Below are 25,729 nucleotides of genomic sequence, written 5' to 3'. Positions count from 1 at the left end.
AATTTATCCACTTTTATTAGATGGAGTAGATATGGTTGTGAGTGAAATTGGTGATTCAATCGAAATAGAAGATAAATAATGGAATACATGTTTTTATTATTTTTTAATAATAATTCTTATCTATATTTATGTGTATCTAATATTATTTTGTTATTTTTTTTAATGTTCTTATCAAATATTAATTATGGGGAATAAATTACATAATTTAATAAAAAAATTATCCTTAACAAACAATAGCAAATTAATCAAAATGTTATGAGTATGATCTAATTACAAAAATTATTTTTTTGTGTGATTTTAATGTTTTATGTATAAAAAACCGTGCATCGCACGGGTTTTCATCTAATTTATATTTATTTTAGGAAGATTTAAAAGTTGATTCATCTTGAGAAAATGAAACACAGGTTAGTTTGTCGTTGTTAATTTTTTCAAATAAAAAATGAGTAGTTGGTTTTAGTCGTTTACAAAGTTCAAATAAAACCGCCATATCAAACCCACCTCATTTTAAATTTTAGTTTCTTTATAAACAATCCCGCTAAAAATCGCAAACCATTCTCAACCGTCCATTTATACTATATCTCAAACAATCAACGGCAAAACACCCTCGATCCGTGTCACTCAAATCCAACCAATCACCTTTCACTACACTTATCTATAAATACCCAAATCCTCTGCCTCAGATTTTCACTTCTTCACTCCATAACATACCACATTTCACACAAATTTCTCTCTCAAAAACCTCAAATTTAATCCATCAATGGCGCCAAAAGCAGACAAGAAGCCAGCAGAGAAGAAGCCGGCCGATGCTGAAAAGAAGCCAAAAGCTGAAAAGAAACTCCCCAAAGAAGCAGCACCAGGGGAGAAGAAGAAGAAGAGATCAAAGAAGAGTGTAGAAACCTACAAAATCTACATCTTCAAGGTTTTGAAACAAGTTCATCCCGATATCGGAATATCGAGTAAGGCAATGAGTATAATGAACAGCTTTATCAATGACATCTTTGAGAAGCTCGCTCAAGAATCTGCTCGTCTTGCTCGATACAATAAGAAGCCTACTATCACTTCTCGTGAAATTCAGACCGCTGTTAGGCTTGTTTTGCCTGGTGAATTGGCTAAGCATGCTGTTTCTGAGGGTACTAAGGCTGTTACTAAGTTTACTAGCTCTTAATTTAGGGTTTGAATTTGAATGATTTTCGCCTTTTTAGTTGATGTTGTTGGAATTTTTATGGAATTGGTGTATAGTTTTGCCTTGAAATCAATGAAATTATCTCATTTTGGTGGTTAATATGATGAATTAGTTAATCAATTTCTGCTGTTTGTTGTATTTTTGTACTTTGTAGTATTAAATTGATGATTAGGGGAAATAGATTTATAATATTGATATGAGTTTGCATATATAGTTTGTTAGTTTTCTCGCAGCAATTTTTTATTAATTGGAATTTGATTGAGTATTTGTGAAATTTTGCTCTGGTAGACTGTTTTCAAATCAAATTAATGAATTGAAGCTGTATAATTTTGCAAACTAGCCATTTTAAAATGGCACTAATTGATAATGAATAAGAAAATTAGTAAATTGATAGATAATTTGAAGTTTGATTGGGAAATCTGGATTCAGAAATTCTCTGTCAATGCAAAATATGGTATGTGATTCGATAAGATACTGAATAATTGCAGGACAAATTATCTAAAATTTTCGATATAGCATAACAAAAGTACAAATGTACAAGTATAAACTGAAAAAAAAGCAGCAGCTAAAGAAATCTTGATTTTATTCCCTCTACTCCTCTAGTGCTAAGGGCAAGTTCAAACTTGAGGATGTTGCTTTCTCAGCTTAACCTTTACCTTTTAGAATCGCCGCCTTTTGATAATACAATATCAGTGAATTGTAGGTTAACTTTGACATGTAGGAGCAGTACATTAGTGGAGCTCCTGTGTTTTCATCTACGGAATAAGAATCTATGACAGTTAAAGTTTTGAGTACTATTGTCATTTTTGCGTTTGCTAATTACAACATGAACGGAGTACTAACTAGGAAGTATTAAAAAGGTTTGTTTAATTTCTCTGAATATAAACATCATCAATTCATTGTACATAACTACAAGTATTTGATTGTGTTTCTAGATCCTCACCGTTCCTAATAAGCTGTGGGTGCGGATCTTAAATAATAAATACTTGCATCGTTGTGCTTTCTTTGATTGTGTTTCTAGATATTCTAAGTCCCTGATTTGGAGAGATTGCTTATCCTCTTCAATTTTATGGAACTACATTTTTAGTAAGTTGTCTTGTCCTCAAAACTTTGATTTTGTTCAAAATTCTTGATGCAATGGGATGATTGTATATTTTACAACTTGTCTCTTTCTCAAAACTGGAGAGTTATTTTTACAGTATGTTTGTGGCATATTTGAAAGAAAGGAATTTGGCTGTTTTTGAATAAAAAAATGTCCTATTCTCTGTCTATTTTCAATAATCAATTATCAAATTATCAATCATAATGGAGAGTTATTTTACGGTATGTTTCTTGCATATTTGGAAAGAAAGGAATATGGCTGTTTTTGAATAAAAAATGTCCTATTCTTTGTCTATTTTCAATAATCAATAGTCTCATAATGGATTATCAAATTATCAATTATAATGGAGAGTTATTTTTACAGTATGTTTGTGGTATATTTGGTATTTCGGATTTTCTAGCTAATATAATGCTGTAAATCCTTTAACAGGGCATATTCTTAGATGCACCCTATATACCACCTTTTATATACTAAATACACATATATACTATGTACTAGTGGAGTACTAGTATATATTACTTCAACTCCTTCTATTTTCTTCCTATTTTATTTCTTTCCTTATTTCTTAATTTCACATAAATTTTCCTCCTTTTTTTCCAAATTCTTTACTTAATTCTTAATTTTGGTTGAAATTTTCTATCTTCAGTGTGTTTGGCATTATCTTCTACTTTTAAGATTTTCTCTCTCCTCCGTTTTTTGTATTTGCGTTGATTCGTGACGGATATAATTGGATTCTTGAAGAAATTGTTGATATAAGTTAGTTTATGTTATTGATTTGTAATTTGGTTTAATTGTTATATTTTCTGAATTTGTGATTGATATTGCATATATAATTTTTGGGTAATTTGCCAATTTGTAATAGGTGATGAACACAAATTGATTGTAGTACTTTTCTCTTCACTTTTCTTTCCTAAAATAATTTTGATCAAAATTTCCATCAAAATTTCGATCATAATTTTCATCAAAATTTTATTCTCCTCTGTTTTTTCCTCTTTCGTTCTTCATTTTCTCTTTCCTCTGTAATTGTATTTTGTTTAATTTCTATCAATTTGATCTATGTATGAATTTTGATTTTTTTTGTGGTGATTTTGTAATGAATTTTGATCAATTTGATTAGGTTTGTGAACATGCAATTCATATGAATTGAATTTACGACCTTTAATTATGAATATAAGAAAATTGAAGAAATAAAAAATAAAATGATTATGAAACATACGCATTATAAGTATTAAAAATATGAACATATGCATTAAAGAAAATGAACATACGCATTCAAATAATGAACCAATGCATATGTTCATATTTTGAATGCGTATGAACATAATTAAGCATTTTAGAAGGTCATATACATAAAAAATAGGAAAAATTGCAAGGAAAGTCCTTTTAAGGAGTCGACCTTGTGAGGAAGGTCCTTTTATGAAAAAGGTGGCACAAAAGGTCCTTTTATGGACTTTGGGTTGTGAGGAGGGTCCTTTGACCAATCTCTGGCGTTGACTTCCAAATTCCGGCCAAAAATAAGTCACGTGCTGTGCACGTGATTACTTTAGAATTTTTTTTTTCTTTTTTTCCCTTTCCCTGTTTTTCTTCGATTTCCCCAATTTGAGAACCAAACTTCAATTCCCAACTGCAGCAACAACATTCACATCCCCACAGCTCCACCACTTTAACCACCGTCTGCTACCATATTGCCACCACGCACCACCGCATCACTAACATCAGCAACACCCAAACACCACACAACAATGTCCACAATAGCCACCGAAATAATGGCAACTCAGCACAAATCCCTTAAACTCGACCCTGCTACTCCCTAACGCACCAAATTAAACCTGAAACCACCGGCCTGTATTCACGGCCACCGCACCACCATCAAAGGAAGCTGGGACTTAAACTCCTCCAACCATCGCCGCTCAACACCAGCTCCTCCAATTCGAACATAGCATCCCTCAAAGAGCTTCAATTCAGCCAACAAGCAGCCCACGAAGCCTTCAATTGTAGTTTCTGGGTTAGAAATTGAAGTTTAGTTCTCAAATTAGGGTTAAATAAGGGAGGGAAATGGTTGGGGAAATAAGGGGAAATCGAAGAAGAACAGGGAAAGGGAAAAAAAGAAAAAAATAATAATTCTAAAGTAGTCACGTGTGACTTATTTTTGGCCGGAATTTGGAAGTCAACGCCGGAGATTGGTCAAAGGACCCTCCTCACAACCCAAAGTCCATAAAAGGACCTTTTGTGCCACCTTTTTCATAAAAGGACCTTCCTCACAAGGTCGACTACTTAAAAGGACCTTCCTCGCAATTTTTCCTAAAAAATATGAACATATGGATTTCAAAAAGTGAACATATGCATTTCAGAAAGTCTATATAAGCATTTCAGAAAGTTACAAAAGGATTCAAAATATGAACATAAGCATTTAAGAACGAAAGTGAACATATGCATTTCAAAAAGTGAACATAAGCATTCAAAAATATGAACACAAGCATAAACAGACAAAACAGACAAAATGAGAACATTTTATGAACATTAAGAATATTTATCATATAAACAACAAATAATGATATTGTGAACGTTTCACAACATTTAATGAACACATAAGGTATCCGTTTGATTTCACTAAATTTTTTAACAATTCCAATAAAAATTTCGAACAACAGAGTATCGAACAACATTCAAACAAAATTAAATGATATTCATATAATTTAAAACAAAATTAAGTGAAATTTACATAAAATTATCTTTTTTGGGAGAATCCGTTTGATTTTCATCTCATCTCAAATATCCATGGTTGTTTTGGAGGAGAGAGAGTGAATTGTGTTTGGTTGTAAGAGAGAGAAAATCAAAGAGAGGAGTAATAAATTTCAGAAATTAAAGTTTGAGAGTGATGCTTTTTTTTTTTTAAATTATATTTTTTAAAAAGATAGCCGTTAGAAGTGACGGTTTTGTATAAATGATAATTGGGTGGGCTGCATTTCAAAGATATGTTCAGTTTTTTGGGTGGGATCGTTTTGGTTTGGGCCTTTTTTTAATGGGGCGCGTTTGAAATTAGGCTTGTGGGTTGGTGTTGCAGCTAGAATAGCTGCACAAGGTTACAACTTAGACCAATTGCTTTGGCAGTGGAACCTTTTTCTGTAAGAGAGGGCCTAAATGTTGCCAAGGAATTCAGAATTCAAAAGCTTGAGGTTGAAACAGACGCGCATACAGTCCCTCTGAATTATGTTTAACTTGGTTGATCACTGTCCACATCATGAGCTTTATGCAGTCAATAATGAAGTTGCTGATCCAATGCAGCTGTTAGTTGAGATGAACTTATACAAGAGGGGGGGGGGTGAATTGTATGGAGTTCCTAATGGTACTTTTTCGCGGAAATATAAAACAAAATATTAAAGGAACTTGCAATGCACATAGGATTTTACGAGGAAACCTTCCAGGACCTAACTGGAAGTACAACCTCGACCCTCCAAAGGATTTCAAACACAAAACCAATCCATTATAATAGGCCAAACACTCCTAGTTACAACCTATTACAATCAGACCATCCTCACAAGTTCCAGACTGAACTTACTACACAGTAGAACCCTATTCTACCCAACCTAAGTCCCGGACTTAGATTTACTTAGCACTCCCAGAGTACTCACTACTCAGCTTCAACTTTCAAGCCTACCTCAATGTATGCAAAGAATAATCACACACCCAATACCAAAACAATACAAATTCTTGACTCTAATATGTGATTGGAAAGCTACACATGAAATCCGAAACTAATATGACAAAGCTTTAAACTTGGCAAACTTTTCTTAAGCACTCTTTAGATTTTTCACGCATAAACTCACAAGTTGTTTCAATTATGATCTCTCCTTCATATACAAGAGGTACTTGTATGTAAAGTAGGGTTTTCAAAAGATAGAAATTGTAAAACTGCCGTTTATCAAAACCCTTCGTAAAATAAATCTTTTGAAGAAAATCTTTTGGAAAACTTAACAAAGATATAATTTGGAAAAGATTATTATTTTGCAAAACCATATTTTATAAGATAAAATATCTCAAAGATCTTTTCTTAAATTATAACTTATCTTTTATAAAACTTTCTATATTTAAACGCTTGCCAAGCTTTGCCACGCTTCTAATAAATTTCATTCATAAACTTACCAAACATATTTACAACAATCCTAGTAAAAATAAACTTAACAAAAACCTTAATAAGACTTTTAGTCTATTGCTGGATTATTTCCTCAATCGTTGTATTATAAGGATACTTGGGCTCCACGTAGACCAGGACTGAGTCCTACTGTCTTCAACTCTCCACCTCTTTGCTAGAACTCGCAGACAAGTTCTTGTGGAACTTGCTGTCTTCAACGCAGTCCAAGCTAGTCTTCTTAGCTTGCTGTCAAGCTCCTATTAGGGAACTTCTTTTTCATGTTCCTATTAGGGACTACTTCTAGTTTCAATGAGGAACTCATCTTCTATTCTCTTAATCTTCCCTTAACTTCTCCTTGGATCTTCATAGGAAGGCTACTCTTCCACTTCCAAAGTCAACTTCACCTATTCTAATTAAATACTTAGAGAAAACACATTAGTTGAAATTTGCTTTCACTCATCATCATCAAAACTCTTAAGCTTATACAGTAGCAAAATGAGAATTTCGTGGTAAAACATATAGACAGGGAGAAAAATACGGCAGACCATTGTCTGGCCGCCTATGGAATTTTAGTGGATGTTGGGCATAAGCCTCACTTCATCGTTCCTCCTTGCGCAAAGGTGGCTTATGAGACTGACATGGGAGCTTCCTCTTCTAACTCTGAGAAGAGATGGTAGTCTTTCATCAATCTAGATTAAGAGTACTAGTAGTAAGTATTTTGTTATGTGCCTTGATAGTTATATCTATGCTATGCTATTTGTACAAAATGCTTGGCATGCGTCTCTAAAGCAATCCCCTAGTAGATGTCATTGCAAATCCCAAACTTTGGTTTCTCACGAACCTGTTCTTTTTTTTTTCTTTACATTATCACATCATTCAAGCAATAATACATATTCTCTCCATCCCATAATAACCGAGACATTAGACTTTTTTTCACTATTCATATATTAATTTTGACTATAATTTTTTAATAACATAATAAATATACTTTTACCATAAAATATGCTGCTAGATAGGTATTAATATAAAGTTTCAATTTATAACTCTTTGGCAAAATTACTCTCATTGACACAAATTTTGTTGTGTTTTGCAATGATTGACACCAATTTATATCACTTGTTGGATTGACACCAACTTGCTACAAAAATAACTAAATCGACATAAATTACACAAAATAACAAAAATTACTTAACTTTAAACACTTGTAAATATATTAAATTCTATTCCAACATTCATTTTCTTGTAAATAGTGCTTACTGTGTTGGGAAAAAACATAATTATATAGCTTTTGGTCAAAAATAAAATAAAATTATATAGCTAACTGATGTAGAGTAAGCCTGAGTGTTTAGTGCCTTTATGTCAATTTATTCCTTTTTTAGCAAGTTGTTGTCAATTTAACGAGTAAAATAAGTTCGTGTCAATGGTTGCAACATGCTCTAAAGTTTATGTCAATGAGTGTAATTTTGTCTAATTGTTTTTATAATTTTCATCAATATCAATTGTATAAAAATGTCAAATTAGTGCATTGACATGTGTGCAAATTTTGACTGTGTCAGTTATTCAGTTATACAATATAGTATAAAATCATAATGCAATGTGTTGATCAAATTATATTATGCTCAATCGCCTCTAGTCCATGATATATGCTTTAGTCTCTTCCAACTTTGCAAAGTCCTTTAAGATAAACAATTAACTCCCTCTGTTTCATAATAGTCGTAACACTTTGACCAATACATATGTCATAATACCAATGCACTACTTTAACCATTAACATTTGTATTATGTTTTTATTAAGAAGTCTAAAAGCTCACTAGTAGAAAAAATGAAATAGAAACCGCACTTTTCGCACTGGTTCTTGAAAACCGGTGGGAAAAGAAATGAGCGGAATTGGGAAAAAGATTTTTCGCACCGGTTCCTAATAACCCGGTGCGAAACTAAAAAAAAAGCCGGGCTCGCGTATTTCTTCTTTTTTCTTTCTTTCCCCTTGCTTTTCCATCTTCTTTTTCCCTTCGTTCTCGCCTTCTCTTCCACCACCTCCGAATTCCACCCTTCTCCATTGAAGCCGTTTATGAGCTTTCTCACTCCATTTAAGCAGCCGCACCTCCTTCTCTTTCCATATCCCTCCTCCATTGAACTCGTGCTCTTCATTCTCCATTGAAGCAGATTTTGAGCTTTCTCACCTCCATTGAAGCAGCTTTGAGGTAAGATTTTTTTTGTGGTCTTCTTAATTTATCGAATTCCTTCGCAATCTAGGATTTGTCGTCGTTGATTTTCTTTTCAATTTAGTAATTTTAGGGTTGTGGTAATCTAGGGTTTGTCATTGAAGCGCGCACGGATCCACCTCCACCACAACCACCTCCACCATTATTCAGCTTTGCAAAACCAGTCATAAACTCAGCCCATTCCTTCCTTCCTCTCTCCTTCTAACACTATGAATTCATGAAAATTAACTTCCAGGTATCATCTAATTTACCATTTTCTCACCCCCAATTCCCTAAATCCCACTTCAATTACGCCTTTTTTTATTTAGAATTTTATCCCATTTCTTTGAAAATTAATGAATATGTTGTCTGTTTAGATATTGATTTTTTTTTGTTTATAATTAATTTTCAGTAGATTCAAGCATAAATGAAGTTCTTATTTTCGTATTTGATTGGGAGAATAAAAGGTATTGAGCATTTGGGTGAGATTGAAACTCCAGAAAAATGGCGGAATGTGGGACTGTGCCATCGAATTTTAAGCTGCAATTGCAAACAAATGGGTCTTGGTTCAAACCCCAGAATTCATACCCGTATCATAAGAGAGCAAAAACTTAGGGAGGTTGGTAAACTGGAACAAGATCTTGTCTTTGGTGATGCTGGAACTAAAGAAGTTATCAAAATTTTAAGCATGCATACGGTAGGGACTTTGTAGTCTGAATCATGCATCTTTTTATCTATTATGAAGTTTGTAATACTTTTCTGACAATGTTGAAGCCCCTTTGACAGGATTTAAGCTGTGAGAATAAGTTGCGATTATTGATGGTTTATGCAGCTATTTACCCCGAGAAATTTGAGGGTGACAAAGGTTCACAGTTGATGCAGGTAAGTGTTTGTGTTACTGGTGAAAAAAATTATTGGGTGTGTTCCGTTTAATTAATATACTATCTCTCTGTTTTTCATTATCTTTTACTATCCTGTTATGAGTTTCCAAGTGCTTTTAAAGAATATAAATATTAAAGCTATAGAAAGCCCTAGAATAAGTTTAAGTTCCCTCTTCTTCCAGTCATAGTCTAGTCCAATTGAGGGGTGATAAAAGGGTTCAGAATTATGCATTTAAGTGTTTGTGTTGGAGCTGGAAAGTTTTTAAGGGTGCGTTTAGTGCAATATTAGTAGGTAAGGACATGATGCTCCTTGGAATTTTTTTTTTGAAGGGCAAAGATTAGTGCAATATTATTAGGTAAGGACATTAATACCATCAAAACATAGGGGAAAATCTCACAAGGACTATACTCCTTGGAATATGATATATTTGTTCTATTCACCAGCTCTTAGTTTCATTTATTTGTTTCTATTTGCTATTTTTTGAAAATCTGAAGATTTCCAAAATCATTTTCATTGTTGGAATCACTCATTTCAACCATAGGTTTAGTTCGTTCCTTGCCTGTTACTTCATAATTAAGGGGAACAAAATGGGTTTCTTAAGTTGCTTTCTCTCTAACATGATGTGTAATTCAATATTCATACCTTCTTAATTGTCATGCTTAACTGAAATGGTTTGGTGATTCTAACTGAATAACAATTGCTGCAAACATTGAATTCTAAATGTGTGTTCTGTTGCCTTTTCTTTTACTTATATTCATATCTTATAGATTCATCTCTTACAGATTTGGGTGTTTTATTTGCCATATTTGTTTTGGGGGGGGGGGGGGTTGGGGTGAGGCTGTTTGTCGTGCATCTATCTTACCAACTACTAACTTGCATTACAGGCATTTGATTGGCTTCTTTCTTTTCCTATCCCTGACCATATACACTGCAACTACAGTCTCAGATGTTTCGGATTACTACCCTCTGCAACACTTAATTTGTTGAGATGCTCAATAAAGCTGGTTTGCATGATGTTCACTCAACGCTTGTATATTGCCTCACATCCTTTTCTAAGATGCCAGATTTCGGTACACTAAGTGGTGAATTGATGGCATCCCTTCCGTATATCAATTCACTGTCATCTGTTTCTGGGTGGCATATTATGGAACATTTGTCAAACTGCTTGCCTGAGCGTTTCTCTCATTTAAATGAGACTAATGATCCTTCCTTGGTAATATTTCGCTCTTTGGCTCTTTGCTATACCTCATAATTAGCTGTTGAATCCCTTGAGCCTTTTTAATGGCAAATTGTTTTACTCCAGTGGAGTGTGAAAGATTTTTTGATCAATACAATTGCACACCTCTAGCTCAGATTTGAGTTGTACATTTAAAACTTTTGGAAGTTGGATGCATACCTCTAGCTTTAGGTGACTGATAAATTGTGACTTAATAATTTTTTTATATCCGCATTTTGATGCTCTACCGAATACTAAATGTTTACGTGTATCATGTGGTAATGCAAGTCTGGTGTATTTTCAGAATCATGATTGTGAAAAAAAAATTGTCAGACTGGAAAAAGGAGGTGCAATTTATAAGTCGGAAAGTGGAGGTGATGCTAATACAGAGAAGAAACTAAACTAAGTTAATCAGGCTGAAAATAGAAAGAAATTATCTGAGGTAAAAAGGCTCATGAAGGAGGCCAGTCTTATGTTTTATAGATTTCATGTAACAGATCATGTTAAGACTAGAGCTTACTGAGTTTTTTCATAACGCAGCAAGAGAGGTCGCGTAAAGTAGAATTGAAGGATGAAACCGCAAAACAGAAACAGTTGGCATAAGAGAGGAAGAAGTTAGAGAAACATAAGTTCAGTGAGAAAGACATTGTGGCTGTGATTGATCCAAAGGTTCTGTCAGGTTCAGTTGGAGGTAGGCTCGATAAGGGTATACTCGTATATACCTGCTAAACTTCATCATTGAACTATGTAAAAAAAATTTAACTTCTTAACTAGTCTTACTGATACTTCTCTTGAATACAGGACCACTGCTAACCATGTTTAGCCAGAAAGATCTCAGGTCTGAAATTTTTGCAAATCCCTTTGAAAAATCAATTGTTTTGAGAATAGAGACTCCCAAAGACATTTCTCAGGTAAATGGAACTATAACTTGTTGATAGTTTATGTTGATGAAAGTTAATTCATAGATGCAAGTTGACTGACTCTTTTCCCTTATGAACCTATTCCTTATACTTCTTATGTTTTAAGGTCCTATCTTTTCATTTTTTTCATCGAGTAAATCTGGTTTATCTTTGATGCACTATCCCACTAGTCTTCTTTAATTTCTTGCGTGATTGTTTTTGTAGAGTGATTTAGGGCTCTGAATGTGAGTAATGTTAAGAACCGTCTTTGGGAGATTCTTATTTCTGCTGTTTTCTGGATAATTTACTTGAAAAGGGATGATGGGTACTTCTTAGATGTATGAATATGTAATAGACTAGGATTTTTAGATTATAAGTTCTATTGAACTAGAAATTTAAAGATTAAAGTTTGAGTCTTTGATTGCTAATGGCAGAATTTTGGATACAAAAATGATAGGTTGCTTTAGGCTATTATTGTAACACTTTAATAATTCTCTCTTTAAAAACCTGTAAATACCTTTAACAATTTGCAAGAGAATTACTGACGTGCTACCGCCACGTGTTCAAACGTTATGGCTAGTTCAGAATTTAGCAGCGGAAAAACTAACTCAGTTATCAATAAGTTTCAAAACCAAAAATCAAAACCAAATTTAGTCTTACAAGTTGGAACCGTTAAGACCCTTATTCAAAACCCAATAAAAGTAGTAAATAAATCAAACCAAAGTTTAATTAAATCCAAACTTATGAAATGTAATAAACCGTGAGATTAACCAACATTCCACTCAAAATCCCACCACCTTGATGCAAGTTCTGATTGAGTAAAAACCTGTGATTAATCTGCTCCCCAATATTACAAGTGTAAAAATTGGATCATTACAGGGTAATTGAAAAGGCGAAGGCCATGACCAAGAAAAAGACATACAAAAGCACGCAATCAACAACGCTGAGTACATACAAGCTACAAATTATAACAAAGAATCCCTAGCATGTTACTAAAAATTAATCAGCACACACAATTTAATTATTGACTAGAACACACGCTTCAACTATTAACATTACTAAGACTTCACTAATTACTAACAATATTTCATTTCATTACATTCATTGATTGGATTAAGCAATAGACCAGGTTGTCCCCCTATGCTCCATTTCGGAACATTAATAAAAGAAAAACCCTATGCCTCCTTTCGGAAACATTAATAAACATCCAATGGCAGACGGGCGCGACTCCGTGGCCATAGCTAGTATGAGATCTCATCTAACTCATTATAATTTTAAAAGTATTTGAAAACAAGAGATTCGTAGATCAGACGACCTCTGAAAAGTACACGGCTAATACCCCGTGTACCCCAACCCCTGTTTGTCATTACTCTAAATGTGCACAAATCCAGAGTTTTATTGCTCATCCATCTTGCACTTTACGTGATTTAAAAGTTTAAAGTTGGTGATGACTCAAATGCAAAACAATACAACCAATCATACATCCATCATTCAAACAATTCAAATTTCCAATTCAATTCTTGATTTATTAGTGACAAACAATATTTAGTATTGAATCCTTTAACTACCTTGGTGTATAAACACCTTAAGTGCATAAGACACCTCAAATCCTCGACCTCGTCTTATAAGACTTTAATTCTCCCTCTACTCATTCCATTTCAATAAACATGAACGAGTATTAAAATAATTTATTCCACATATTCACATACCTTTGCCTCTAAGCTCATCTTGCATGTTAATGCATAAATAATACTTACAAGATAAATTAATACGCATTTCTCATATATGAAACAAAACCAATCACCACATTAATCACCAATCAAACTTACTACCATACAATTCCAACCAATCTACAAGTTTCCTAACATGATTCTAAGTCTTCCAAGTCCTTAAACATGCTTATAGAGTCAAGGTTTTCGTATCCTTGTACGTACCTTGAGTAAACGAGTTGGTTGGCCACCTTAGAAACTAAAAATCTCCTTCTACAAAGTCCTCTCCTAAACTAAACAACAATGGTTTAATCAATATCCAAGCAATATAATTTACAGCAATATTAACTTACTTTAAAACCCCTTAAACCATTGAAATAATGCTTTTAAATTACTCACAATAGTTAAAGTTAATAATTCAATAGTTCAAGTATAAGTTTATATGTTAAAATCATGAAAATATAGCTTATAACATAAAATTCCAGCAACTTTAAAGTAAGGATTATAATCTGGAAATTTAGTTTAAGATTATAAAACAACCTCATACACATCTCTACTTGAAATAATCATTATATAGTAGGTTAGTATGTTAAAAACCTGAAAATCCATCATAAAACCATGATTTAAAATCTTTAAAACCAAGATTAAAAATCTGAAAAATTTAATTTAATAGTAGAATGTATGAATACAAAAATCTAAACTTGAAATATATAATTAGAATTCAATTAGTTTCATAAAAACTCAATCAAACCTTCAAAATTCAATTAAACAACACTTTAAAACCTTCCTTTTTGCTAGAATTAAAAGCTTATATATTATTCTTAAAATTTTCTACATAAAAACATTAAAATACATACTTATTCATAAAATTACAGCAAGTTTAAAGCTTTATAAAAATCTGAAAATTTATTTTAAACATTAAACCTTCGTTAAAAATCAAAAACTACCCGAAAACCATATTTAGAGGCTGAATTGGCCACGAGAGGGCGGTGCCCACTACCAAAGGTAGTGACTTTTGATTAAAACGTCGTTTACACACGAAAAACACTATTTTTTTTTGCAAAAATCAGACGAGTCAGAGTCAAAACGTGATTAAAACGTGATTTAGAGAAATTAAGAACGGAAATCATAAATTAACTATGAAAAATTGAAACCTTGCTTTTGAATTAAACATCATCATAATCATAGTATAATCACAATATAATCATGCTTAAATTGAATAACTTTAGCAACACGTTTTTAAGCCCTAAAACCATGAAAATCAAGTTTTAAACCCTAATTTCTTAACTAAATAAATCTGAAATTTTGATGCATAATTTAAACATAATAAAACTTATAAATTTATAATCTTTTATAATTCACATACATAATCAAACCATAATAATAACAATTAAATAACAAAAATTGATAAAGATTTAAACTTGGGTTGAATTAACAAAAGAAGAGAAAACAAGAGGGAGGAAGAAAATAAGACTAACCTTTTTGTGTGGGGGAAAATTTGGGGATTCATGGGGTATTTATAGGAAAGAATTGTAGGGTATAATTGGGCCCGATGAAAATAATGGGCCAATTAAATAAACAAATGGGTTAGGCTTTGTTTTTATAACAATAGATTGTAGGATATAGCTTCATAAAATAATTTAGCCTAAAATAATTTTTGACCCAAATTAATAATTTGAAAATTAAATTATGGAAAAATACAAATAAATATTATAAATAAAATAAAATTTCATTCATAAAATGTTTAAAAATACGGGGGATTACAATTATTCTCTTGATAACTTTAGGTTATTACTCTTTAGGTTATCACTGGAAAAGGATTTAAAGACTGTCCATAAAATTCAGGACCTACCTTCTTAATAATGTCCATTCTCTCAACTCGAAGCGCATACCCCTCTCCATGCTCTATAATCTTGGATGGGGGCACAATCGCGGAACCACTTTTGTAGTCAATGCAGATGATTGACTGCTATTGCAGCTTGATATGTCAGTTGGTTATCTCATAAACACTTACCATGTTGTGAGGTTTCTCAAATTCCCTTACAATGGTGATATGGGCATGCAGCCAATTGTAAAATTGGAACACAATCAATATATAGACCCTAGCTTGACTGTTTATGATAGTATTGTCTCTAAAAATCTAATATGCACAATAAATATATTGACCTACCTTGATTGTTTGTGATAGTAATCTCTTTGAAAATCTAATATTTATATCCTACTTGAGATTGTCCTACATGTTCACCAGCACAGCACCACAGCAGCTCACTAGTATCGCAACACAGAGGACCACGCAGCAGCAGCAGAACCCACCAAACACAGCAGCCTGACCTAGAGCAGCTAAACCAGCAAGCAACACAGCACTACATCATAGTAGCAAACACCCAGTACAGCCTGACCAGAGCAGAACAGAAACACAGCAACTCAAGAACTCAAACCAGTCACCCAGCCAACCACAATTATTTAATTTTTTTGGACGAAAATTGTAATATTACAACCTTTTTTAATGAAAATATGTAACTTTATATATATGTTAGTGTTTATATATCAATTTAAGTGAAAAAAATGTAAAAGAATTTTTTTATTTTTTTTATTTTTATGGGGCATTTTTGGCACCTGTTTTGGAACAGAACTGTGCTAAAAGTTTTTTTTTGAATTTTTTTGGCCACTTTTAGCACCGGTTCAAAGAAAAAACCGGTGCTAAAAGTGTGGTTTTTGTACCGGTTCTCACCCAGAACCGATGCGAAAATCCTGGAACCGGTGCAAAATGTCTGGGGTTTTAGCACCTCCCAAATTAGGACCGGTTCAAAACCGATGCTAAATGGGGGTTTTGAACCGGTACGAATTACGTGTTTTCGCCTAGTGACTGGATCTAATGAAAATATACATACAAACTAATCTAATTTTTTTTTTTTTTTACATAATAATACATCCGCTGTCCAAGAATCTCAGGGCACTAAATGCATTATCTACATTAATAATAAATCTTTTTTTTTTTTTGACAAGCATTAATAATAAATCTTAAGTTTATGAATTTGTGCATTTGCAGAGGCCAAATATAGTATTAGTATAAATATACTTATTTTAACTTCCCCTATTCTTAATTTTTGTCCCTATTGCAAAAATTTGGGTCAAATTTTAAATTTTACAATAAAATACTTTTAATTGGTAAGAGATAAAATAGATATGTGAGATTTTGTTGGATTCGTCTCATTTTATATTTTATTAATATTTAATTTTTATAATTTTTTCCTATATAAAAATGGAGAAAAAAATCGCTTTAAATAGCATGTATGTGATAAAATTGAATCAGTAGTTAAGTAAATTATTTTCTTATAATTATCATCATCGTGTGCACTTATGAGGCTAGTTGTACAAAGAAGGGAGGAGGTAGTACTAGGTAATAAAGGTCAAACTATCTTTTTATTACCCTAACGTATGACATGTTTGGATTGAGAGAGATGTATTACTAGATAATAAAAGTAAAAAATAAAAAAATAAAAAAAAAGAAAAAAAGAAAAAGGTCAAACTAAGCAAAATGAAAGTGAATATAGGGAAGGAGGAGATAATGATGGTGTGATTGTAAGGAAAAATATGTAGTGATGGCGTGGTGTGAGGTGAAAAAAGAGGAACTATTTGATCTTTAATACTTTCTTTGTTTTTTTTTTTTAAAGTTGCAACACTTTTAAATTCAGGTTTTCTAGACAATTTTTGTAGAGGAGAGAGATAGAGAGAAAAATAAGAGGGACCCATATGGGTAGGAGAGAGATAGAGAGAAAGAAATGTTAAAATGAAAAGTGTTGCAAATAATCAAAAATTTCCAAAACAGGAAAGTGTTGCAACTAAAAAGAAACGGATGAAGTATTATACCTCCCTAATTTTTCAAAAAAAAAAAAAAAAAAAAAAAACTTCATGATTACATAAAAATTATTCATTTGATCTGACATGCTCAAAATACCTTTTATTTCCCGCAATCATTTTTACAAGGAATCTTCAAATAGTATCATTTGAGATTTTTTGTAAAAATAGATCCATTTATCCATGCATGTATTTATGGAAATAAAACCCCGACTAGAATTATATTTCCGAAACACTTTTATTTTTTGGAAATTTCCTAAACATTTTAATTGTCCAGAAAATAGTTTTTTCTCAGTCTTGTCAATTTGAACAGTCTAAAAAATACTCTTGACCACCAATAATTTCAATAACACATTGAGACGATTAACTATACTCGTATATAACATGACTATGGTCACTTTATTATCGAATGGTGGGACCAACGTAAATTAGGAAGCATTTTATTCACCATGTTAATGTTAAAGTTCGTCAATTCGAGCTTGCTCGATCCGTTCAATTGTGCCCGCATCAAAGATATATAATTTACATTCACATACTCACCATGCTTTCTATTCGTCAATTCGAGCTTGCTCGATCCGTTCAATTGCGCCGGCATCGAAGATATATAAACTCGTTTTAATATAAAGAGTTGACAAATGTATAAGGGAAGGGATAAGGAAGAAGATATCTACATAAAATGACAAAATATCCTTAGTTGGAATTTTGATTTTTCTCTTAAAATTAGAAAATGTTGTAGGAAGCATTTTGCTTGAATATAAAGAAACTGCACTTAAATGAGAGAGGTTATATTTTATATATTCTTTTAAGAATGAAAGATATTGCAAACTTTTCTACCAATTTATATGCAAGTTACGGAGCAGTATTGTTGGCCATGCATATAATTAGGAATATCATTGGTTAACGCCACAATGCTAACCAATAAAAGATCTTATTTATTTTATATATTATATTATCATGCATTGAAAGTAAACCAATAAAGATTTTAAAGGTTTTAATAATAATATTCATTATTTTAAAATTAATTTTTAAATATATTTATTTACAAAATAAAAGGAAATGAATTTGATTAAACTTTGACTTTTTTTTTTTAACAAAGTTAAACTTTGACTCGCTCTTTTATTAATCAAACGTTTTAAACAAGCATTACATAATTTACATCTAATTACAAACTCATAAAGAGATAGACCTGGTTCATATTAATTTATTATGGACCACTAATATTAGAGACATTAGGGTCCTTTCATTATTACAAAAAAGTCACTATGTTAAAATAAAGATTATTATGTTAAAATAAATTTGATTGTGTTTATAAAAATTAAACGTCGTAAAAGGTTATTTTTTTTTCAACAAAATTTTTAAGATACTAGTTGATTAGGGGATTTTTCTCCCACCAATCGGAATGCGCCACGTGGGCCAATCAGATCCTGCCAAGTGTTCCCCAGTTGGACCTCTCAGGGCTTGCCACGTGGCACACACTTATTCGTCCGCCTTGGACCTATTATGTCATGACACGTGGCATACTCCATGCCTAATGGAGAAGTCGGCCACCCAGGCCCAACTTCCGAGGGAAGCCCAATCAGCCCAAGGTTAACCTAAACCTAGATTGACACGTTTCCCGAGGTTATAAATACCTCCCTTAATCCTCATTAAGGGAGATTACGCAGATTACACACATTAAACTCTCTCACCTAGAGAGACCCAATCACTTTAATTTCCGCATTAATTACTCCTTAATCAAGTACTAACTTGACCGTCGGAGGCGGATCTCCAATCATCCGGAGCATCCGTTTGTTTTGCAGGTACAGACGTCCGGTTCCAGTCTCGGAATTGTAACTCTCCCGCAGGACATCAGAAAACCCCGAAACATTTTGGCGCCGTCTGTGGGGAGAGTACTTCTGAGATGGCATCCACGTTTGTACCGGCTCCTGAAGAGAGACGTCCCCTGGACGACCCTCTAGTTCAGTCGGACCACGATATTGAGAATGAATTTGAAGTTGAAGCTCACACAGCTTCAGACGGGACCCTAAGGGCCCGACGTACCTGTCATTCCGAAAGGAGGGAACAAGAACATCTTCAAACTGGAAGCGAGCCAGCAGGCGCACCGCCTGTTCGGCAGCAGCCGACTGATGGGTCTGCTCCCATCACAAGGAACGAACTCATGACCTTCATGAGGGACTTCAAGGGAGAAATTCAAGAGTTGATCAACAAGAAGCCGCCTGCTCTGGACAAGGAGCAGTCGGCTAAGAAACCCTCCACTTCACGGAAGAGGAAGCCAGTTCAAGGGCGAGAGGCGACCCCTCATCCTAAATCTAGGAAGTGGGAGCCACCTGCCCTTGATTTCACAAAATACCGTTTTCCTACTCCAGGAAATAGGAAACCTGTTCGTCATATTCAGGCGGACGGGTTGAGGAAAACATACACAGACGCTCGGCTACTGCTAGAACAGAAGAAGAGTGACCGATTGTCAGAGTCGGCCTCTACTTCAAACTTCCAAGACAGTCTGCGAAATACCTCGATGAGGCATACTCAGTCGTATCATGAGAGTCAGTCAGGCGGCACCTCCCGTCAGTCCGGCTTTCATAGCGACCAGGCGGTACCAAACTTACCGTTTGTACCGCAACAACAGTATTTTTTACAGCCACCTCCGTTTGGTGGACATGCAGCAAAAAATGTCCAACCTATGGACTGGCAGCTACGGTTGCTTAGACTTGGTGAACAGCCGTCGGCCTTCTCCAAGGAAATTACTGAAGCCGCTCAGCCGGCCAAAGTGAAAAATGTATTAGTAGGCGCCTATGACGGCACTACTAACCCAGAAGACCATCTGATGGCATTCACCAACCTGATGTACCTTCAAGGGTTGGATGATCCCACTTGGTGCAAGTGTTTCCCAGCGACTCTCAAAGGAATCGCACAACAATGGTTCGGCAACCTGCCGACTGGTTGTGTAAATAACTTCAAGACGCTTGCTTACTTATTCACCTCCAACTTCGCCATGAACATCCCTGCGAAGAAGACGACCCTTGATTTAGGAACAATTCAGCAGGGCGAGAAGGAGGGGCTTCGTTCTTACATCAGGCGGTTTAACCTGATGAGAATACAGATTCAAGGGTTACCGGATGAAGTAGCCTATACTGACTTTTTCAGAGGTCTCAAAGACGGGTCGACCTTCAAATTTGATTTGGTCCGAAAGAGGGTGGCGACTCTTCAAGAGGCCTTGATTGAAGCGGAAGCCTATATACAGGTGACTGATCTTTGTAGTACGGTAAAACAGTCAGACGGGAAAAGGTCCGACAAAAGAGAAGGACGACAGAAGCAGTCGTCAAACAAAGACGAGAAGAGAAAAGAGGTCTGGGCAACTGATTCCTCTAAACAGCCGTCCCAGAAGAAGAAAAAAGAATTCAAACCATACTCCCCAAAGTATGTGTTTAACAAGGATAGCCAATTTATCCTAAAGGAAATCAAGGGACGGATCTCAATTGAGAAGCCGGTCCCCATGAAGGGTTCTACAAACAATCGGAACCAAGAAAAATTCTGTGATTATCATGAAGATGTTGGTCATCACACCAATGAATGCATCAGTCTCATGCGGTATCTGGACCGCCTGGCTGAGCAAGGTGATCTTGACACTTATGTCAAGAAATCTACGGAACACTTCCTCGAAAAAGCAGTCGACCAAAAAGAATCAACAGGCCGACAGCTCCGATACAGATGATGCAACCGTCTACACCATTGCAGGCGGCTTCTCAGGAGGCGGCCCCACTATTAGGGGCAACAAAGACAATATCAGACGGTTAGATGTAAATTCCGTTCACCAAGAACGACCCTCCAAATATTCATTTCCTGAGTTTGTCATCACTGAAGAAGATCTAGGAGGGGTAAGAGGGCCGCATGACGACCCTATCGTTATTGAATGTAAAGTGGCCAACCAGAGAGTTGGCCAAATCCTCATAGATACCGGAAGCTCCTCAGATCTCATCAGTAGCAAATGTCTGTCGAAACTAAAATATCAGACCGATTGCATACATCCGACATCCCACCCTTTAGTAGGGTTTGGAGGAGGAGTCGTCCACCCAGTGGGACGAGTGGATTTACCCATCCGCCTGGGCGAAAAAGGGGAAGGACGACACATGGTAGTCCGGTTCCTGGTAGTAGAAGAACTCTCGGCCTACAACATGATTCTGGGACGACCAACCCTGAATAATTCCAAGGCTGTTATAATCCCATCTCTTATGTTGCTCAAGTTTGAGAGGGATAATGGAACAGTCGGGTCCCTAAGGGGAGATAAGAGGATGGCCCGAGAGTGCTATCTCTCGGATGTCAAGCCCACTGTTATGGCCACTATGTCGAGCGGTGGAAAAATAGACCTTGACAATGTCAAGGAGAGTGCGCCTGTTCAAGAAGCAGGCGGCAAGAAGAGAAAGGCATCCCAGACAGGGGCCGCAAGAAAAGACAAAAAATAGCAATCATTGGCAGAGGAGCGGTCAGATGAATTCCGCCCTCAGCCAGCTGGTGAGCATACGGACCTGATGTTAGATGACTCGCGTCCTGACAGAACAATCAAGGTTGGGACGACTGCTCTAAGGGACCTGGGTGACGACTTTCACAAACTATTGAAAGAATACAAGGACATCTTTGCATTCGAAGTCCATGAAATGCCAGGCATTAGTCCTGATCTGGCGGTACATAAACTGGCCGTGGATCCGAAAAAGTAGCCGGTACGGCAGAAGAAGCGGAACCATGGCGAAGAAAGAAGTCAGGCGGCAGCCGCCGAAGTTAAAAAATTAGTTGATGCAGGGTTCATTCGGCAATGTTACTTCCCAAACTGGGTTGCAAATGTGGTGCTTGTTAAAAAGCCGAATGGCACCTGGCGAATGTGTGTAGACTACACAGACTTAAACAAGGCGTGCCCTAAAGACAGTTACCCTCTGCCTAAAATTGATAACCTGGTCGACTCAACAGCCGGCCATGCTTTGATGAGCTTTATGGACGCCTACTCTGGTTTCCATCAAATTCCTTTATGGGAGAAAGATCAGGAGAAGACGGCCTTCGTCACTGATCAGGGGTTATACTGTTACACGGTCATGCCGTTTGGTCTTAAGAATGCCCCGGCCACTTTCCAGCGAATGATAAACACTGTGTTCTTTGATCAGATTGGGAGAAATGTCGAGGCATATATTGATGATATGATTGTCAAGTCTAAACTTCAGAAAGATCATCTGTCGGACCTCCGAGAAACTTTCGCCACACTCAGGCGGCACCATGTCATGCTCAATCCCAAGAAATGTGTTTGGAGTTGAGTCTGGGAAATTTCTCGGATTCCTTATCAATCAGAGAGGAATAGAGGCGAACCCTGAGAAGGTGCAGGCGGTCATCGACATGCAGTCGCCTCGTACCATCCGAGAGGTTCAGAAGTTAACAGGTTGGCTGGCGGCCTTGGGAAGATTTCTAAGCCGATCAGGCGACAAATGCCTATACTTTTTCCAGGCAATTAAGAAAAAGGCAAGGTTTGAATGGGGGCCGGATGCTGAGGCGGCCTTCCAGAAATTGAAAGTTCACTTGCATTCCTTGCCGAGGCTGGTCAGCCCTTTGCCCAAAGAAGTACTCTACATGTACCTGGCCGTCTCTGATCATGCGTTAAGCGCTGTTCTCCTTGCTGAAAGAGACGGCTGTCAGCTCCCGGTCTACTTTGTCAGTCACGTACTGAAAAATGCCGAGTTGAGGTATCCCTTAGTGGAGAAATTTGGTCTTGCACTCTTCATGGCTGTTAAAAAATTGAAGCCCTACTTTTTGGCACATGAAGTCGAGGTGTATACAGACCAACCTATCAAGCGGCCACTGACCATCATGGAGTCGTCAGGCCGAATGATCAAATGGGCCATAGAAATACAGAGCCTCGAAGTTACTTTCGAGCCTAGAAAAGCAGTGAAGGGGCAAGCCTTTGCTGACTTTATTGTTGAGATGACTCGTTCGCCTGACTCTCAAGTTACAGACCAAGTCTGGAAGGTATATGTGGATGGAAGCTCTACTTCAAATGGTTGTGGAGCAGGAGTCATATGTCAGTCGCCAGAGGGCGACAGGTACGAGTATGCTTTACGCTTCAGTTTTCAGGCCTCAATCAATGAGGCAGAATATGAAGCTTTACAAGCCGGAATCCGCATGTGCAAGGCGGCAGGAGCAAGAAAAATAGACGACTGTTCCGATTCACAATTGATAGTGAGTCAGTACAATGGCGAATACGAAGCAACCCATCCGGCCATGATCAAGTATTTACAGGCGGTCCGACAAGCAGTCGGCTCCCTTGAGGATTTCCATTTGACCCAAGTGCTGAGATCAGAAAACAACCAGGCGGATGCACTTTCAAAATTAGCATCATCCGCCTCCTGTGATACTCCTCGAACTGTTTTTTGGGAAGTAATGGAGAGGAGAAGCATTGAGGAAGAACCTATTGGAATCTTAGACAGAAGCTCAACCTGGATGGATCCAATCAGTGCATATCTGACAAATGGTACCCTGCCGGATGATCATCAACAGGCGGCAGCACTGAAAAAACGAGCAACCAGTTTTGAAATAATAAAGGGAGAACTTCACAAAAGGGGGTACCTTCAACCCTTCTTAAAGTGTGTTACTCCAGAAAAGGGGCGAGAGATACTGGACGATCTTCACTCTGGTTACTGTGCTTCCCATATAGGCGGTAGGACGCTTGCTCAACGGGCAAGGCGACAGGGCTACTTTTGGCCTACTTTAGAAGCAGATGCGATGGAGATGGTGAAAAAATGTGACAAGTGCCAAAGGTTTGGCAAACTAATTCACCGTCCGGCTACTGACCTCACTACCATTCATAGCCCACTACCGTTTGCTAAGTGGGGCATGGATATTCTGGGTCCATATACGCCTGCTACAGGCGGAAGGAGGTACATACTTGTTGCCGTCGACTACTTCACTAAATGGGTAGAGGCGGAGGCTGTAAAGGGAATCAAGACGAAGGATGTAATTTCATTCATTTGGAAAAATGTCATCACTCGGTTCGGGGTTCCCATGTCTATGGTTTTTGATAATGGTCCCCAATTTGAGACGCCTGTTCTCAAAAGCTGGTTGGGTGACCAAGGAATTGCACACTACTTTGCATCTGTCGGCCGTCCACAAGCAAACGGCCAGGTAGAAGCCTTTAATAAAATCATCTCAGACGGTCTCAAGAAAAAGATTGAACGAGCAGGCGGCCTATGGGCGGATGAATTACCACATGTTCTCTGGGCCATTAGGACGACTGAAAAAGGGGCGACTGGAGAAACTCCATTCCTCCTAACTTATGGTGCGGAAGCTGTTCTTCCAATAGAACACTACGAGCCGACTCTTCGAGTAATGCTATATGACGAAGAGGCAAACTGGGAAGCCATGCGCCTGGCATTAGACTCACTTCCTGAAAGGAGGGGCAATGCTGTCTTGCGCCATGAAATTTACCGCCTGAGAATGACTAGATCATACAACAAAAAAGTACACAGGTGTCCACTCAGAGTGGGGGACTTTGTACTTAGAAAAATGGAAGCAGTTGGAAGGGCTAATGAGTCTGGCAAACTAACTCCCAATTGGGAAGGACCCTACCGAATCTGTGAAGAGGTCAGGGACGGTACCTACCGTCTGGAAACACCAGACGGCCAACCGTTGCCTCGAACTTGGAATGCAAATAATCTTAAGAAATATTTCTTTTGAATGATATAAATAGTCAAGGGCTACTTAATAAAAGTTTGCATACTTAATATTCAATTTTGTACTAAGAGGGGCACGCCTAATAACAAACAGTCGGCTACTCTCCATACTCAGTTTTCATTTTTACTTAAGAGGGGCAGGCCGACTGACAAACAGTTAGCTACTCTCCATGTTTAATTTTTATTCTTACTTAAGAGGGGTAGGCCACCTATACATTTACAGTCGGCTACTCTCCATTGAGTATTTTACTCTATCTTCAGAGGGGCATGCCGTCTGTACCTTTACAGTCGGCTACTCTCCATTGAGTATTTTACTCTATCTTCAGAGGGGCATGCCGCCTGTACCTTTACAGTCGGCTACTCTCCATTGAATATTTTACTCTATCACCATAGGGGCATGCCGTTTGGATATATAGTCGGGTACTCTCCATAGAAGAGGGCCGACTGGTTCCAAAGCACACAGCCACCCCCCTTATACTTAGCTAAAAATGATCAGGGCCTGGCCGACCCTTTGCCTAAACAGGCGGCTACCCTCCTCTTACTTAGCACCTACGTTCACCAAGAACTAACCAATTCAGCAAGCCGAATGATCAGTCTAGGCGCCAAGCCAACTGGTCCAATCTTTAAACTAATTCGACCTGTCCCAACATCATAGCAGGCGTCCGGCGGCATCCCTCCGGATGAAATTCGTCGCAGAGAGCAGCTCCCTTTTGGGTGGAACATTGCTCTATAAACTAATTACACGGCACCTATACGACTGTCCCTAAGGGCAACCACGTAGCCGTTTTTGAGACAAGGATAACTCTATCACTAACCAAACCAGTGGTAGCAGTTGGCATCTGAG

The 25,729-nt window shown here is 36.6% G+C and overlaps 2 protein-coding genes across 3 annotated transcripts; both read left to right on the top strand.

The window, feature by feature from the left end:
- Positions 1-681: 681 nt before the first annotated feature.
- On the top strand, positions 682-1,282 carry LOC110738476 (probable histone H2B.1). The gene has a single exon (XM_021918885.1). The coding sequence runs from the start codon at positions 758-760 to the stop codon at positions 1,163-1,165; it is 408 nt and encodes a 135-aa protein (XP_021774577.1). The 5' UTR covers positions 682-757; the 3' UTR covers positions 1,166-1,282.
- Positions 1,283-8,367: 7,085 nt separating this feature from the next.
- LOC110738475 lies at positions 8,368-12,012 on the top strand. 2 transcript variants are annotated; one of them, XR_002514627.1, is made up of 7 exons: positions 8,675-8,874; positions 9,031-9,315; positions 9,405-9,500; positions 10,385-10,713; positions 11,021-11,158; positions 11,257-11,407; positions 11,518-12,012. XR_002514627.1 is itself a non-coding variant. In XM_021918883.1 (5 exons), exons 2-4 carry the CDS (start codon positions 9,046-9,048, stop codon positions 10,577-10,579), a joined length of 561 nt encoding a protein of 186 aa, XP_021774575.1. In that variant the 5' UTR covers positions 8,368-8,874; positions 9,031-9,045; the 3' UTR covers positions 10,580-10,713; positions 10,804-10,911. The 2 variants fall into 2 exon arrangements, 1 of the variants encoding a protein (XP_021774575.1); XM_021918883.1 differs by lacking the exons at positions 11,021-11,158; positions 11,257-11,407; positions 11,518-12,012 and adding an exon at positions 10,804-10,911 and having other exon boundaries at positions 8,368-8,874.
- Positions 12,013-25,729: the final 13,717 nt, after the last annotated feature.

The sequence above is a fragment of the Chenopodium quinoa genome, unplaced genomic scaffold, assembly GCF_001683475.1.
Source record: "Chenopodium quinoa cultivar QQ74 unplaced genomic scaffold, ASM168347v1, whole genome shotgun sequence".
Taxonomy (NCBI): domain Eukaryota; kingdom Viridiplantae; phylum Streptophyta; class Magnoliopsida; order Caryophyllales; family Amaranthaceae; genus Chenopodium; species Chenopodium quinoa.
Note: the sequence above shows the minus strand (reverse complement) of the source record. Positions and strands in the feature narration are given on the sequence as shown.

Bases quoted from the DNA above. Each gene is read 5' to 3' on its own strand.
- LOC110738475 (XM_021918883.1), top strand. From the start codon at position 9,046: ATGAAGTTCTTATTTTCGTATTTGATTGGGAGAATAAAAGGTATTGAG. The intron at 9,316-9,404 runs GTAGGGACTTTG...CCCCTTTGACAG, and splicing joins AAATTTTAAGCATGCATACG to GATTTAAGCTGTGAGAATAA. The intron at 9,501-10,384 runs GTAAGTGTTTGT...CTTGCATTACAG, and splicing joins AAGGTTCACAGTTGATGCAG to GCATTTGATTGGCTTCTTTC.
- LOC110738476 (XM_021918885.1), top strand. From the start codon at position 758: ATGGCGCCAAAAGCAGACAAGAAGCCAGCAGAGAAGAAGCCGGCCGAT.